Here is a 12,490-nt window from a genome sequence, read left to right as displayed (position 1 = left end):
TTGAAAATATCGAGAATTTGAAAAAAAATCGTTACCGCTGTTAAAAGCTGTCGTGATCATTGTGACAAAAATTTACCATCTATTGACCCATCCTTTAGATAACTTTTTTCGAAAAGATACGCACGCAGCACGCATATTATCTTTTATCTGGTATTAGCCGGATAAAGCATCAACAAGCGAACAATACACATGACGCCATCAATTTTAGTCTGCTATAGGGTGGCGTTATAATGCATCATAACCTGCAATCCAATTAGATTTTATATTGTTTATAAAAAAATTATTTCGATAGTTATAATACAATCATGTTATACTATTGTCTATTATTTTGCTTGTTACTAAATGCAATTTATTGCGGCCCTGAAGAACAAGAGGGAGTCAAATATGCAGATAAATGCGAAGGTTACATTAATATATGTATTCATAAAAAGTTCACTGTCACAAAAACAGTTGATAAAGCTTATCTTCTTTTTAATTACAGTTTGTAAAGTCGTGGCTACGGAGTTGGAGGCAAAATTAGATGAAACTGGAAAAACCAGTGATGTTTTGGAGATTGGATACTCAATAGATGATGTGGCTCCAAGAAAAAGAAAAGAATATAAAAAATCGTAATATCTTTTTTTATAATTTATTACAATTAGTTATAAGTATAACTTTATCCTTATATTTAATATTTATCAAAACTTGCAGAGAACTTAGGTTAATTGAGTCATTAGAAAATGTTTGTGCCAGAATTTTAGAATATAACATTCATAAGGAGAGATCAGATAGTACTAGATTTTCCAAAGGCATGAGTCAAACTTTCAAAACTTTACATGGACTTGTGTAAGTATTCTTTTATAATACCACTAGTTCTCTTCAGAAGTTTTATTTATAATGTTTTATGATTTGCAGAGATAAAGGAGTAAAAGTTGATTTAGGAATCCCTTATGAATTATGGGATAAGCCATCTGTAGAAATAACAATATTGAAAACTCAGTGTGAAGATTTGATAGAGAATTATGAGTCTGATATTGAAGACTGGTACTACAAACATCAAGGAGACATTCCTTTGACCAAGTAATATGACAACTTTATAAATTACATTTTTTTAGTATTCTAGCTTATTATTATCATTTGTTTGTTTCCCAGGTATTTGTGTTCAGAACGTGCTTCAAAGGGAGATGATGCATGTTTAAAGGAAAAGGGAGACACTGGAGCAACGGTAACACAAAAGAAAACTGAAAAGTCTCAACAGAAAAATGAATTGTAATTGATGTAAAAAGTTTATCTTTTTGTTAAAGTAAACATTGAGATTCCATAAAGCTGCCTGAAGTTCCACTAATACTGAAAACATGAACAATTAAGTGATATTTTCAAAGAAAAAGAATACTTATGTATATACATGTTATTAATGTTAGTTCCATATCTTAGGAGTAAATTTTGTTTCATTGTCATCAATGGAAAGCAATGAAAGAACTGCATTTTATATTGTATTTTATTTTGTTTTATAACAACGTTTTTTAATAAATATTGAATTCCATAAAATATAACGCATAGTGAACTACTTATTTTAACGTTTTAACGTTTTCCTTTTTGCTTTGACCCTTCTTCCAAACTGGTTTACCTCTGAGGGCTCTTAACCTTTGCATCTCTTCTTTGAAATCTTGATGTTCGTCTCGGAATAGACCGTACCAGCGAAGATTTTTCATCAAAAGATGCGTTTCTCTGAGCCTCGGATAGTACTGCACGATATCTGGATTTTTGTCAACAGGCTTATCACTGAAAAGCTTTACAACTTTCATTGACTTTTGATTAGTGGGTCTGACCACTTCTGTGAATATTCTGTTCCTCAATCGATTCATGCGATTTGCATAATTACTTGCTACATTTGCCAGATTAACGTATTTGCTCATTTTTCTAATTTATTTTGCCTTTGAAAACAAAATTATGAACAGAACATTTGAGGTTAGACGATTTCTTTGCCGACACTGTGTATGCGTTAGTTTTCAATGTCAACTCGCTTGATCATCTGCAAAAACAAGCAAATGTAAATATGTTGTAAACTGTTGAAAATGATACACTAAAAGTTATTGATTATCGAGTATAATTACCATTACAATTGATGCTGCACTGATTGCATGCCCGCAAACTCCCAATGGAACAATCCTTTGGCTGTATCTTATTAGTATCTTCCAAGTATCATCTTAAAGTCATCTCGTAAGATAATTATCGAATCAAAACTTTTCAAAAATATGCTTTATTTATCTTATGCTTAAAATTTGAGGAATTAATTTGAGAATTAAGCGCAAACACGCAACTCGTTGCAGATGAACATAGTTATTACCTTACGTATATAAACTTACAAAACATATTAGTATATAGAAAAACAAAGCCCAAAGTAAAAAAAAAATGCAACAAAATTAAGAATGCAAGATATACTGTAATAAAATCTAATAAACGTCTCTGAACGTCCGAAACTTCAAAGTCCATACAAATTATGCTATGGAAACTTACATCGGTCTAATAAATTTTCTCACATTTTATTTTTACTATTATGGTTAGTTATTTTATCTAATCTAATACATGAACCAGAACCATGAACATTAATTTATATTATCAGGTGCCGCCATATGCACACACAAAAAACTCTACATTACGTTCTCATTTCGTAGTTTATAATCCTGTACCAATAACAATCTCATTGTTTGATTTATTTGCTGGTTCATTTATATAATTTATATCATTTATTTCATCATAATAGGTATAATATATTCTGCTGCAACTATATATATCATACCTATATTAGGTATACTACACGCCTACACCACCCTCTACATTTACATAAGGCGTTTCTCTTCGCGATCTCGCATATACTATATATAGTAGCTGTCAGCTGAGCTGTCAGCAGGCACCTGTTAGGACGGTCGCGTCGCGCTCGGCTCGCGCAGTTGTATATATACTTACTGCTCGTGTATACACACTACGCAGAGCAGACGTATTCGCGTACTTATTCGGCGTGAGCCGCGCTGCGGATAACATCTCGCGCACTGGTGGCCAAGTCAAAGAGACGACGATCAGGAGGAGGACGTCGTTGCCGCACAAATGCAGACTGCCCGTGGAGACGATCACGAACCGGCCTCCACTGCACGGGACAGTTACCAGCGCTTCGAAGACGATGCCGCCGAGCCCTGGAGCAAGTATAACCGCGAGCCTGACGGTTCCGGCAGTCCAAGTGAGTATCATAATGCTTTCATTAACAACTTTATCATTGTTTGTCTCGCTGTCTCTTCGTTTATGCGCTACTGCTCTGTCTCCTTTTACCTACTTTACTTACCTGCGATGCCTACTCGAAAAAAGACCCGATAACGAGATAACGTCATTTGCGTCATTGCTCAACACTATCTTTCCCTCGTTCTCGAGATATAAATCATTATATTCTTTGCTACATACGTATGTAACATGTACGTGGGTAAACATAGTTTTCTGGAAAAATGAAGGAACCATTGTTCTACATAAGTAAGTGTTTTTCTATAATTATAGCTACGGATATGATTAAAAGCTTTTAATACCTGAGAACTATGTTTACATATACGTAAAGTAGTTTTTTGCAACTTATATCGGTGTACTATTATATCAATTAACTTGTTTCGCATATGTATATTTTACACTACCATATCTAGGGGCTGATTATTTTAATTAATGATTGCACATTCAGCTCACATATAGGCACTGCTTGCTTTCAATGTTTTTTAGAATATGGATCTATCTTGTCTTGCCCTTCCCCAGACAGTCGGATAAAAATGCCTACAAGGGGGAGTGTGGACACTCCTAATGAAATGGGACATCGTATTCTGGCTGGTTTGGACAATCATATGCTCACAGAAAATGCTTCGTTATCTCGCAATCCTGGAACAACTTTCGATGCAGATATGTATTGGGAGATGAATTATCATGAAGCAGCAATTTTTCTTGAGGTAACATTTGCAAATCTGCTTTTTTTAAAAGCTTGAAACAAATATTTTTTAATTAGTTATTTGCGTATGTCTGGGTTTAGGAGGGCAGAAATAATGAAAAATTTGATTCACATCCAAGGCATCCAGAAGATTTACCAGCATATTTGTTAGTCCACAATAGCTGGTATTATGGTCTTGATCTGTTTACAGCTTTGATCTTACTAGGTTTAGCTTTTGTAGAGAAGCCAGCAGTACCTCTTTTTCAAGTGAGTCAATCATCCATCTACATTATATGGCAGTTGACACTGGTTTTAACTCAAAACACTTTTAATCTCTTAGCTACCAGTGTGGGCTCATGGTTCTATAGAACTGCTGGCACTCACAACAATTGGTGTTGAACTAGCTTTAAAACTAAGATGGATTGGGTGGGGAACTATGCTTAAACACAAGCGGACTATGGTAAAGGTAGGAGAAAAGTTCATTTAACGATGAGGAACAGGTACCTAGTAGATATCCTTGATTATTGGTATACTCATAAATGATTTTTTTCTTAGTGCATCACGCTCTTTATCATGTTCATCGAGGCACTCATCGTTTTGGTTCGCCAATCGTCGCACTTAAGGGTGACGCGTGCTTTGCGCCCTATTTTCTTGGTTGATACGAAATACTGCGGCGGTGTTAGAAGATTCATACGACAAATTTTACAAACCCTACCGCCAATTTTGGACATGCTGGGACTTTTGCTGTTCTTTATTTTGACTTATATGGTCTTAGGATATTATCTTTTTTTCGAGATGAACCAACATTTCGAAACTTTACAGGACAGTTTTGTCAGTCTTTTCGTTTTACTTACTACGGCAAAGTAAGGCATTTTTTAAAATAATTTTATGAATTGTTGTACTTAATATACTCATTTTTTCAAACATTATTACAGTTTTCCCGATATCATGATGCAGTCTTTCGCGATAAACAAGTGGTATGCGATTTACTTTGTATCCTATCTCAGCACCATGCTTTACGTCATGATGAATCTCATGCTCGCCGTCGTCAATGAAACCTTTACATCGGCCGAGCGCGATAAATTTAAGAAACTGTTTCTTCATAAAAGGAAAGCTTGTCAACATGCTTTTAAACTTCTTGTCTCAAAGCAGAGCCCTGATCAAATGCGCTTCAAGCAGTTCGAAGGATTGATGCGGTATTATGCACCACAAAAATGTAACGATTTTCTTTATCTATGTATCATGAATTTTGTATTTTAAAATTAAATATTTCATCGTGTTTTCTTTTATAGCGGTGAAGGATATCGTTTTGATGTTTCGTTACCTAAACATTAGCGGCAGTGGGGCTTTAACGTGCGACGAGTTTTTAAATATTTATGATGCCACGGTTTTAAGGTGGGAACCACAGTATTCTAGTGTTCCATGGTACAATATGACATGGCCACCTTTACAAATTCTCTGTCAAGGAGCTCATGCTGCTATTTCATGGGCGTACTTTGAAACTTTAGTTTGTAAGCTAAAATTGAATTTACTTTTGTACAGCTAATCCTTTTTTAATGGGTAATCATTAGGAATTTCATTATTGAATAAATTGTTCTAGATGGCGTTATCATTGGAAATGGTATTGCCATGATTTTTCGACTATTACAACCCGAATCCGACCGATTAAGGTCTGCTCATTTGTTTGCTGCTTGCTGGGATACGCTGCTTTTCGGCGGTTGTAAGTATATAATTAAACAAACAATTTTGACTTACTTGACAATAATTACATTATCCTTTTTCTGTTTAGTGTTTGCTGCGGAGGCTCTGACGAAGGTGCTAGGTCTTGGTGTACGACGATACTTGAGTTCTGGCTGGAACCTTTTTGATCTCGGTACGTCAATGATGGTACTTGTAGCTGCATCTGGGCTCACACTGTTTCCAAGCGCCGTCTTCCTAGTTATGTTTCGACCACTTCGTATGCTACGTCTTTTCAAAATAAAAAAACGATACAGGGATGTCTTTGGTACATTGGTAATACTCACCCCACTGATGTGTTCTACCGCAATAGTAATGTTAGTACTGTACTACTTCTTTGCTATTATTGGAATGGAGCTTTTCGCTGGTATCGACATGAAAAACTGTTGCAAGTACGTAATTGTAATATAATACCTTCTTTCAATAAGCTACAACAGCTTTTTCTTTCAAATTTTAGGAATACGTCGGTGGAAGATTTTTATAAGTATTCGGCAAACGTGACAACTGGTTTAGGATATTACTATCTCAATACTTTTGACAATTTGATGGCAAGTGGAATGACGTTATTTGAACTCACTGTTGTAAACAATTGGTTTATATTGATGAATGCATATGCTGTCACCGTTGGAATGTATACAAGAGCTTACTTTATGATTTTCTATTTGGTAACCATGATAGTTTTGACCATTGTGGTGTCTAGTTTTCTGGAAGCTTTTCGCTTTAGGATTCAGTACAAGAGATCTACCACAAAACGTGATGGTAAGATGCAGCGAAAAGATATCTTACCAAAATTGGTATACATTAAAATAATACGAATTTCATTTCGCAGAAGAGAAGATGCTTCACGAAGAAGTTGAATTAAGATACGACGAATTAGAATCTATTGTTCAAGATTTTCTATTGATGGAACAGATTCGCACATTTCTGCCAATCAATGTAAGCAATATTAAAAGATTTTATTGATTTGATATGAACTTTCAATTGTTTTTAATTAATCACGTAAATTTTTCAATTTTTAGACTACAACAATATTTATAGGATCGAGACCTCGAACAAGGGAAGTTTTACAGCGTAGAATGTACATTCATGAAATTTTGGAATGGCTATCAGAAGCAAAGTCACAGGAAAGAATAACGACGCCGTCTACCGTTAATGATTTTGATGAAGATAGTATAGATGATCAAATAAATGAAACCGATAGTGCAATATTAAACGGGGTTACGTTAACTCAGAGAAGACCAAGTGCTGTTTACAGTTCTACGTAATAGTTGTATGTATATATATAGCAATAAGAAAAGGTTTTCTATTATTTGAGAAAAATATAAAACCGAAAGCACCTAGTCAAAAAATTGTTATATTTTAGAAAGCACTGCTTTTTTCTAACATCAAATACTTAGTTGTGTATGAAAAACAACTACAGCATTGATTTTGTTATTACCATGTGTAAATTACTATGTTAATAGTAGTAATCATCGCATCTCATTTTCGCGAAATAATTTATATAACATTGAAAAGCATTTGTTGATACGCCAAAGGAAAGTTGAAAGAGTAGTGCACGAAATTGTAAATTATATTGAATGTAAGATTACATTCGCCGCATTTAGAAATTAAAAATAGTTCGTTCAATCAGGTTGCTAATAGTATTCTCAGACAATACTCCACGTTAAATGTTAAGAGCACCAGACTTAATTTTTAATATTATAAACAATTCAATGAATCTTCCCCAGCACTGTGGTATTAAAAAAAAATTCTTTTGATAACGTGTCATTTTAATGCGATATTTATGATGTAAGGTGATTTAAATATAAAATATTAAAACAAGTACTAAAATAAAAAAAAAAGTTTTAGTGTTTAGAACACATTTAAGTTTTTATAGAAAAGTATACTTACGTGGAAGCGACTGTTGTACGCAAAAAGATTAAGCAAAATTGTAATTATGAATTAATTTTCAAGCGAATCAAAGATAGCAAAGGATAAAGATTTGTAAACATATTTTTTCATCTGTAAGAATTTATGTCTAGTAGTTGTTTGCACCAAAGTAAGTAAAACTTATCGAAACCGTTTGTACAGCGTATTATAAAGATGTAAGAAAACCAAAATAAAATCTATATGTATATACACATAAATAGAAAATTATTTAGCAACAAAATCAATCCATGTCGTTAACCTCTACGCCCGAGCCTCCTAATTTGGTCTCTGTTACCGAGAAACCTTGTATTTTCAACTCGTTGGTTAAATCTTCCACTTTCGCATTGTTTACGTTCGGTGGAATCAGTACATATGCAAAACCTCCGCCACCGGCTCCTGTAAGCTTGGCTGAAAATCCGTACTTTTTGGCAGTTTTACAGATCGTATCAAGCGTTTCGTGCGAAACTTGACATGTGGCCAATAGTCCTTGATTAATATCAACTAGAAGCTATGAAAATAACAACAATAGGTAATAAGCACTCGTTGATCATTATGCTAACAGACAAACTAAACAAAAATATATGCGTAATATACAATTTAAGAACTCACCGAAAGCTCATCATAATGTTTCAGTAGGCGATCTTGGTCATTCTCGGGTGTGGCATGGATCTTCTTAATAATATCAAGAGCTTGCATGGCCAGTTCATCGTAAACTTGTAGCATATCCTTAAATATTGTTGGAAAGCTGGATGACAAAGCGCCGAACTTTTCGACGAGCAACTTGGTACTGCGAGCGACCTTGGTGTCGACTAGAAGAACTCGCAAGCTCTTCGAACCCAGAGTTATAAACTTAGGAGGCTCGGGTTTCCGAAATTCAATGACCGAGCCAAAGGTGCACACGGAATTATCAATTCCGGAAGGTTTGCCGTGCATAATCTTCTCACAATTGAGTGCATAGTGGGATATCTTGTTCAAAGTAGGAGAATCAAATTCATTTGGAAGATTAGTACCTTTTTGAAGCTGGGACCAGTGCAGGAAGCAAGCTACGAGACAGACAGTGAAAGATGCCGAGCTGCCGGCACCGGCACCGATGGAAAGCTCGCTGTCGAGCTCAAGAATAAAAGAGCTCAGCCTCAGTTGATCGGATCTTATCACTTGCATCATAGCGTAGAAAAAACACTCCATACTGAGCCTCTGATCCGGATTTTCGAAGCCAAGCGTCGCAACGTATTTCTGGAGCTTCTGATTAATCGCATCGTGATTCATTGCGATGCCGCTGTAAAAGTCTAGACGATGGAAATCTTCCTCTACCTGGTGCAACGAGAGAATCTTCGATATACCGAGCTTTGGCATCTTGATGTGAATGATACACTCTTCATGAGGCAACTCGGTAAAATGGAGGCTGCTTCGGAGCCCGAGACTGGCCGCCACCGCGGTCTTGCCGTAGACAACCGAGTGCTCGCCAAAAAGGATCACTTTTCCCGGGGCTGAGATTCTGAACGAAGCCATTGCTGCTTATAAGTTATTGTTGTTGCTGTTTCTTCCACTGCTCGGGGGTCAGAGTCTTCTGTGAGAAAGCATGGATACTTTTAAGCTCCTCTTCGAGAATGCTGTTGACCAATCTTTGAAAAAAAAGGGAAGAATTTTTCAACAATCAATTTTCACCTTAATGACACATCTCTTTAGCATTGAAAAATAGAGAAAATATTTTCTACCTGTGACGTTGAAGAAGAGGCTTGCCTTCAAACTTATCCGAGACAATCAGAACAGCAAATTTTCCGCCACAGCCGTCAGACTGATCATCTACTTCCTGCAACAGAAAAGTAAAGATTCATGCAAATGTTGTGTAATGAAAATTAACTGTGGCAGCTGACTTAGAAGGAAGTAAGTGTGACAATGACTTGGATTTGCGTTTTGAATAAAAAAGAACAAATTTATTTATATCAATTCTCCAAAGTTTACAGAGCATTGTTATGTAAATGATTCATCACAATTGTGTATTTGGTATCTTGTACAACCATCGCAGCACATACATTATACCATTCATACCCTAATTTATATGTGCTTAAAATTCAAGACTTTGATAGGTACGTTTTGGTAAAGACATTTTACATTTCTCTATTGTAAAAAGAACATTTACATACAAAGTGGTAATGGTTTTTTTTTACTTATTCTTCTTACATAATATTATCATCATTAACAGTATGATTATGATAATTATTGATACGGTCTTGGTTCACAGCAACTAAAATTATTTGACTTTAAATTTCCGTGCTGGCACTGATGTTGCACAAAATTGTTTGTAATTAAAATAAATTAAGAATAAGAAAAAGTGTCCGCAGGAATACACAGATATAAGTAGTGAATACAGGTCAGGGTACTTGTTAGGTGCTTTCAAAAAGCCATTACATACAGACAAAATTAGAACACCTAAGAGTGAGAGTCCAAACACAATATTGACGTATATTGAACTAGATGTCCACACACTGACAGTCTTTTTTACTTTTGTCTTCCTTGATGTCTGCTTCTCCTCTTGCTTTTCTTCCTTATTTTTCACAAGGTTACCAATTTTTGTCTCAAACCACATCCAAGAAACAGAGAAACTGAAGAATGTAACTGAAGCAAAGTATGCAAGATACAGATTATCTTTGATAAGCAAGGGAAGCATGCTAAAAACAGAAACAACGAGAAACCAAAAACAAACAAAAGGCTCTTTGTGAAAATGCAGCAAAACAGGCATGGCTACCAAGAGAATGGACTTTTCGTGAACCTGGAATGAAAATAGGAAAAACGAGAGAGATGAATTTATAAGTGCCAGCAAAAACTTTTCTCTCGAAGGTCTGAAAAATAAATCAATACTGCTGGGTAACAGTGATATGGTGGTTGAAACCAGGCATATTTGAGCCAATTGCAAGTTGCTAAAATTATTGCGTAATTTATAGAGGACGTTTATTGCACACCAGATATTGGCAACCTTATCCTCAAATATACCTCTAGTCAGTGGGAAAAGTCTTAAAACCGTGTCCATAAAAACTTTTCTGTCGGTTAAAAATGGAGCCCAAATGAGGGCAAAAGTCACAATCACGGTCAGGGATACGCAAATCAAGGAGCGCAAACAGACCAATAGCGGCTTTCTCTTGCCAGGCGTATTAATGCCGAGAATATAGAAAAAGCAAGGGAGAGCATGATACAGCTCCATTTGTTTATAATTCAGTGCTAGCACAAAGAAAAATGATCCGGTGGCCATTGCACCTTGAAAAAGTGCCGACACAGAGGCAGTGAAGAGGCCAAGCGAGACGCAGTTGTACTGGAAGTGGCCGTAGTCAATCAAAATCAAGCCCGGATAGAAGAGTACGGTGGCCAGAACGAAATGACGTTTTTTGAGCATGGAAAAGTCCCTCTTTTTATTCTTGTCTTGCTGCTTTTTTATCTTAGAGTCGAGAATGGGTAGTATGGCGAAAGCAAAATAAATAACCGCGGGAATAAATATAAGGAAGTCGACAACTAGAACAGACAGTCTCATGAAGTACTTGTGCGTATTTGACTCGTAGCCCCTGGACTGGTGCAGCTTGACAGAGTCGGGGTCGACGAGGTTGGCGACGCGAGCGAGCAGCAGGCTGTGGTAGGCCGTGATGGGTGGATAATCCAGGCCCCAGTACTGCAGATCGTTATCCGAGGAATTGGAGTACCACTGGGAAACGGGAAGATTGAGGGTGATCTCCTGCCAGTGTCGCTGGGCCTCGTAGTCGCCGAACATCGGGGGCTTGCCGGCGCCGCTGTAGGGATGGTACGAAATGCACCAGCGCAAGAGCAGGGCTAGGCTGACAATGAGGCCAGTGAGCAGGAGCTCGGGCATGCAGGCCTCTCGGGAGCCCGCGTCTTTGCTGCAGGACGCGGAGCCGGATGAATCGGCGCCGTTGTCCTTGCGGCTGCTCATCCCCGTCGTGCTCTCCCTCTCGCGCATTTTCGCTATGGGTTAGTAGTTTTTCTCTCTATCTCTCGCTCGCTCGCTTTCTCTCCCACCCCGAATAGCCTCTATTCCTATTTATCTGTCTTACCCCGTTGTGTTGTCGTCGGCTGAAATCACGGCTTGTTGGGGTAGTTTGCGCGCTGCAAAAGTGAGGTTATGCGTTGGCGTCTTAGCCCGCTTTTTCGCGACTGATTGTAAACATGCATCGGTTTATTCAACTTCTCATGCTTACCAAGTGTAGAGGCTCAAGTTCCTTTTGCAGTTTCTCGCGTATGTGGTCTTCGGAATATTGCATATTTTGGCCACGTAGGATATAGTGAGCAAACACAGGCTCTCCTCGCTCGAGCTTGTAAGCAAAAACGGCTGATTCTTCCGGGAGAGAGCCGCAAGTCGCGCGGTAATGGGGGCAAAGGGGGGGGCAAAGTCCAATATAGAATAGACAGCTCACTATATGAATTTGAACGTAACTATAACGAAAACGAAATATCAATCGTATCAACACAACAATCAATCTTTGCTAGTAAATTAGAAATGCGATGGCTTGTAGACTGATAAAAAAAAACGATTTGACATTATCGATTAGAACAAATCTATATCGTATGCAAATTATCGATTTTTTGTGACAAGTAATAAATTCATTAATTCGACATTTTATTTAATTTTACGAACTAATAAACATTATTACAAATATATCTGGTCAAAGAACTAGAAATAGTTACGTTCAAATTCAGTGAGCTGTGTCTATAGATATTGGACCCCCCCTCCTCCACCCATTATTATGATTATATTGTGCCAACGCGTCTGCTTTGCCGGCAGCCAACACGTATAGGCCGTGCGATAGCGAGCTAATCCTTATATACTTACTTCTTGTATATAATTATGCAATAAGCTAGCATAAGTATGGTTATAGTTGTTTTACAATTAAAAATGTATCAGTTGTA

At 37.0% G+C, this 12,490-nt stretch overlaps 5 protein-coding genes across 9 annotated transcripts; 2 read left to right on the top strand and 3 right to left on the bottom strand.

The window, feature by feature from the left end:
- Positions 1-49: 49 nt before the first annotated feature.
- LOC100124179 (protein canopy homolog 3) lies at positions 50-1,529 on the top strand. The gene is made up of 5 exons (XM_001608016.5): positions 50-402; positions 482-608; positions 691-825; positions 895-1,059; positions 1,132-1,529. Exons 1-5 carry the CDS (start codon positions 306-308, stop codon positions 1,250-1,252), a joined length of 645 nt encoding a protein of 214 aa, XP_001608066.1. The 5' UTR covers positions 50-305; the 3' UTR covers positions 1,253-1,529.
- On the bottom strand, positions 1,460-3,292 carry LOC100124178 (28S ribosomal protein S33, mitochondrial). Its single transcript, XM_003424535.5, has 2 exons — positions 2,094-3,292; positions 1,460-2,011 (listed from the first exon to the last, which is right to left on the bottom strand). The coding sequence occupies exon 2, from the start codon at positions 1,893-1,895 to the stop codon at positions 1,548-1,550; it is 348 nt and encodes a 115-aa protein (XP_003424583.1). The 5' UTR covers positions 1,896-2,011; positions 2,094-3,292; the 3' UTR covers positions 1,460-1,547.
- LOC100124177 (two pore calcium channel protein 1) lies at positions 2,905-7,797 on the top strand. 3 transcript variants are annotated; one of them, XM_001608014.6, is made up of 12 exons: positions 2,905-3,214; positions 3,769-3,956; positions 4,037-4,201; positions 4,275-4,400; positions 4,490-4,797; positions 4,870-5,150; positions 5,227-5,445; positions 5,535-5,654; positions 5,724-6,063; positions 6,129-6,430; positions 6,501-6,607; positions 6,691-7,797. In XM_001608014.6, exons 1-12 carry the CDS (start codon positions 3,085-3,087, stop codon positions 6,934-6,936), a joined length of 2,532 nt encoding a protein of 843 aa, XP_001608064.1. In that variant the 5' UTR covers positions 2,905-3,084; the 3' UTR covers positions 6,937-7,797. The 3 variants fall into 3 exon arrangements, with proteins under 3 accessions (XP_001608064.1, XP_003424582.1, XP_016838197.1); XM_003424534.5 differs by having other exon boundaries at positions 2,992-3,214; positions 3,736-3,956; XM_016982708.3 differs by lacking the exon at positions 2,905-3,214 and adding an exon at positions 3,355-3,498 and having other exon boundaries at positions 3,736-3,956.
- LOC107980472 (mevalonate kinase) lies at positions 7,662-12,015 on the bottom strand. Of its 3 annotated transcripts, XM_031932101.2 has the most exons (5): positions 11,782-11,954; positions 11,638-11,689; positions 9,295-9,389; positions 8,189-9,201; positions 7,664-8,087 (listed from the first exon to the last, which is right to left on the bottom strand). In XM_031932101.2, the coding sequence occupies exons 4-5, from the start codon at positions 9,086-9,088 to the stop codon at positions 7,821-7,823; spliced, it is 1,167 nt and encodes a 388-aa protein (XP_031787961.1). In that variant the 5' UTR covers positions 9,089-9,201; positions 9,295-9,389; positions 11,638-11,689; positions 11,782-11,954; the 3' UTR covers positions 7,664-7,820. The 3 variants fall into 2 exon arrangements, 2 of the variants coding, with proteins under 2 accessions (XP_016837704.1, XP_031787961.1); XR_004345077.1 differs by lacking the exon at positions 11,638-11,689 and having other exon boundaries at positions 7,662-8,087; positions 11,782-12,015.
- LOC107980453 (probable dolichyl pyrophosphate Man9GlcNAc2 alpha-1,3-glucosyltransferase) lies at positions 9,486-11,918 on the bottom strand. The gene is made up of 3 exons (XM_032601050.1): positions 11,782-11,918; positions 11,638-11,689; positions 9,486-11,548 (listed from the first exon to the last, which is right to left on the bottom strand). Exon 3 carries the CDS (start codon positions 11,541-11,543, stop codon positions 9,831-9,833), a length of 1,713 nt encoding a protein of 570 aa, XP_032456941.1. The 5' UTR covers positions 11,544-11,548; positions 11,638-11,689; positions 11,782-11,918; the 3' UTR covers positions 9,486-9,830.
- Positions 12,016-12,490: the final 475 nt, after the last annotated feature.

The sequence above is a fragment of the Nasonia vitripennis genome, chromosome 5 (genome assembly GCF_009193385.2).
Source record: "Nasonia vitripennis strain AsymCx chromosome 5, Nvit_psr_1.1, whole genome shotgun sequence".
NCBI lineage: Eukaryota > Metazoa > Arthropoda > Insecta > Hymenoptera > Pteromalidae > Nasonia > Nasonia vitripennis.
The sequence above is the reverse complement of the archived record's forward strand: the minus strand, read 5'-3'. Positions and strand labels throughout refer to the sequence as shown.

Excerpts from the sequence above, each read along its gene's own strand:
- LOC100124179 (XM_001608016.5), top strand. The coding sequence starts at position 306 with ATGTTATACTATTGTCTATTATTTTGCTTGTTACTAAATGCAATTTAT. Across the intron at positions 403-481 it reads ATATGCAGATAAATGCGAAG|TTTGTAAAGTCGTGGCTACG; the intron begins GTTACATTAATA and ends TTTTAATTACAG. Across the intron at positions 609-690 it reads AGAAAAGAATATAAAAAATC|AGAACTTAGGTTAATTGAGT; the intron begins GTAATATCTTTT and ends CAAAACTTGCAG.
- LOC100124178 (XM_003424535.5), bottom strand. The coding sequence starts at position 1,895 with ATGAGCAAATACGTTAATCTGGCAAATGTAGCAAGTAATTATGCAAAT.
- LOC100124177 (XM_003424534.5), top strand. The coding sequence starts at position 3,085 with ATGCAGACTGCCCGTGGAGACGATCACGAACCGGCCTCCACTGCACGG. Across the intron at positions 3,215-3,735 it reads TGACGGTTCCGGCAGTCCAA|AATATGGATCTATCTTGTCT; the intron begins GTGAGTATCATA and ends AATGTTTTTTAG. Across the intron at positions 5,446-5,534 it reads GTACTTTGAAACTTTAGTTT|ATGGCGTTATCATTGGAAAT; the intron begins GTAAGCTAAAAT and ends AAATTGTTCTAG.
- LOC107980472 (XM_016982215.3), bottom strand. The coding sequence starts at position 9,088 with ATGGCTTCGTTCAGAATCTCAGCCCCGGGAAAAGTGATCCTTTTTGGC. Across the intron at positions 8,088-8,188 it reads AACATTATGATGAGCTTTCG|CTTCTAGTTGATATTAATCA; the intron begins GTGAGTTCTTAA and ends TTATTTTCATAG.
- LOC107980453 (XM_032601050.1), bottom strand. The coding sequence starts at position 11,543 with ATGCGCGAGAGGGAGAGCACGACGGGGATGAGCAGCCGCAAGGACAAC.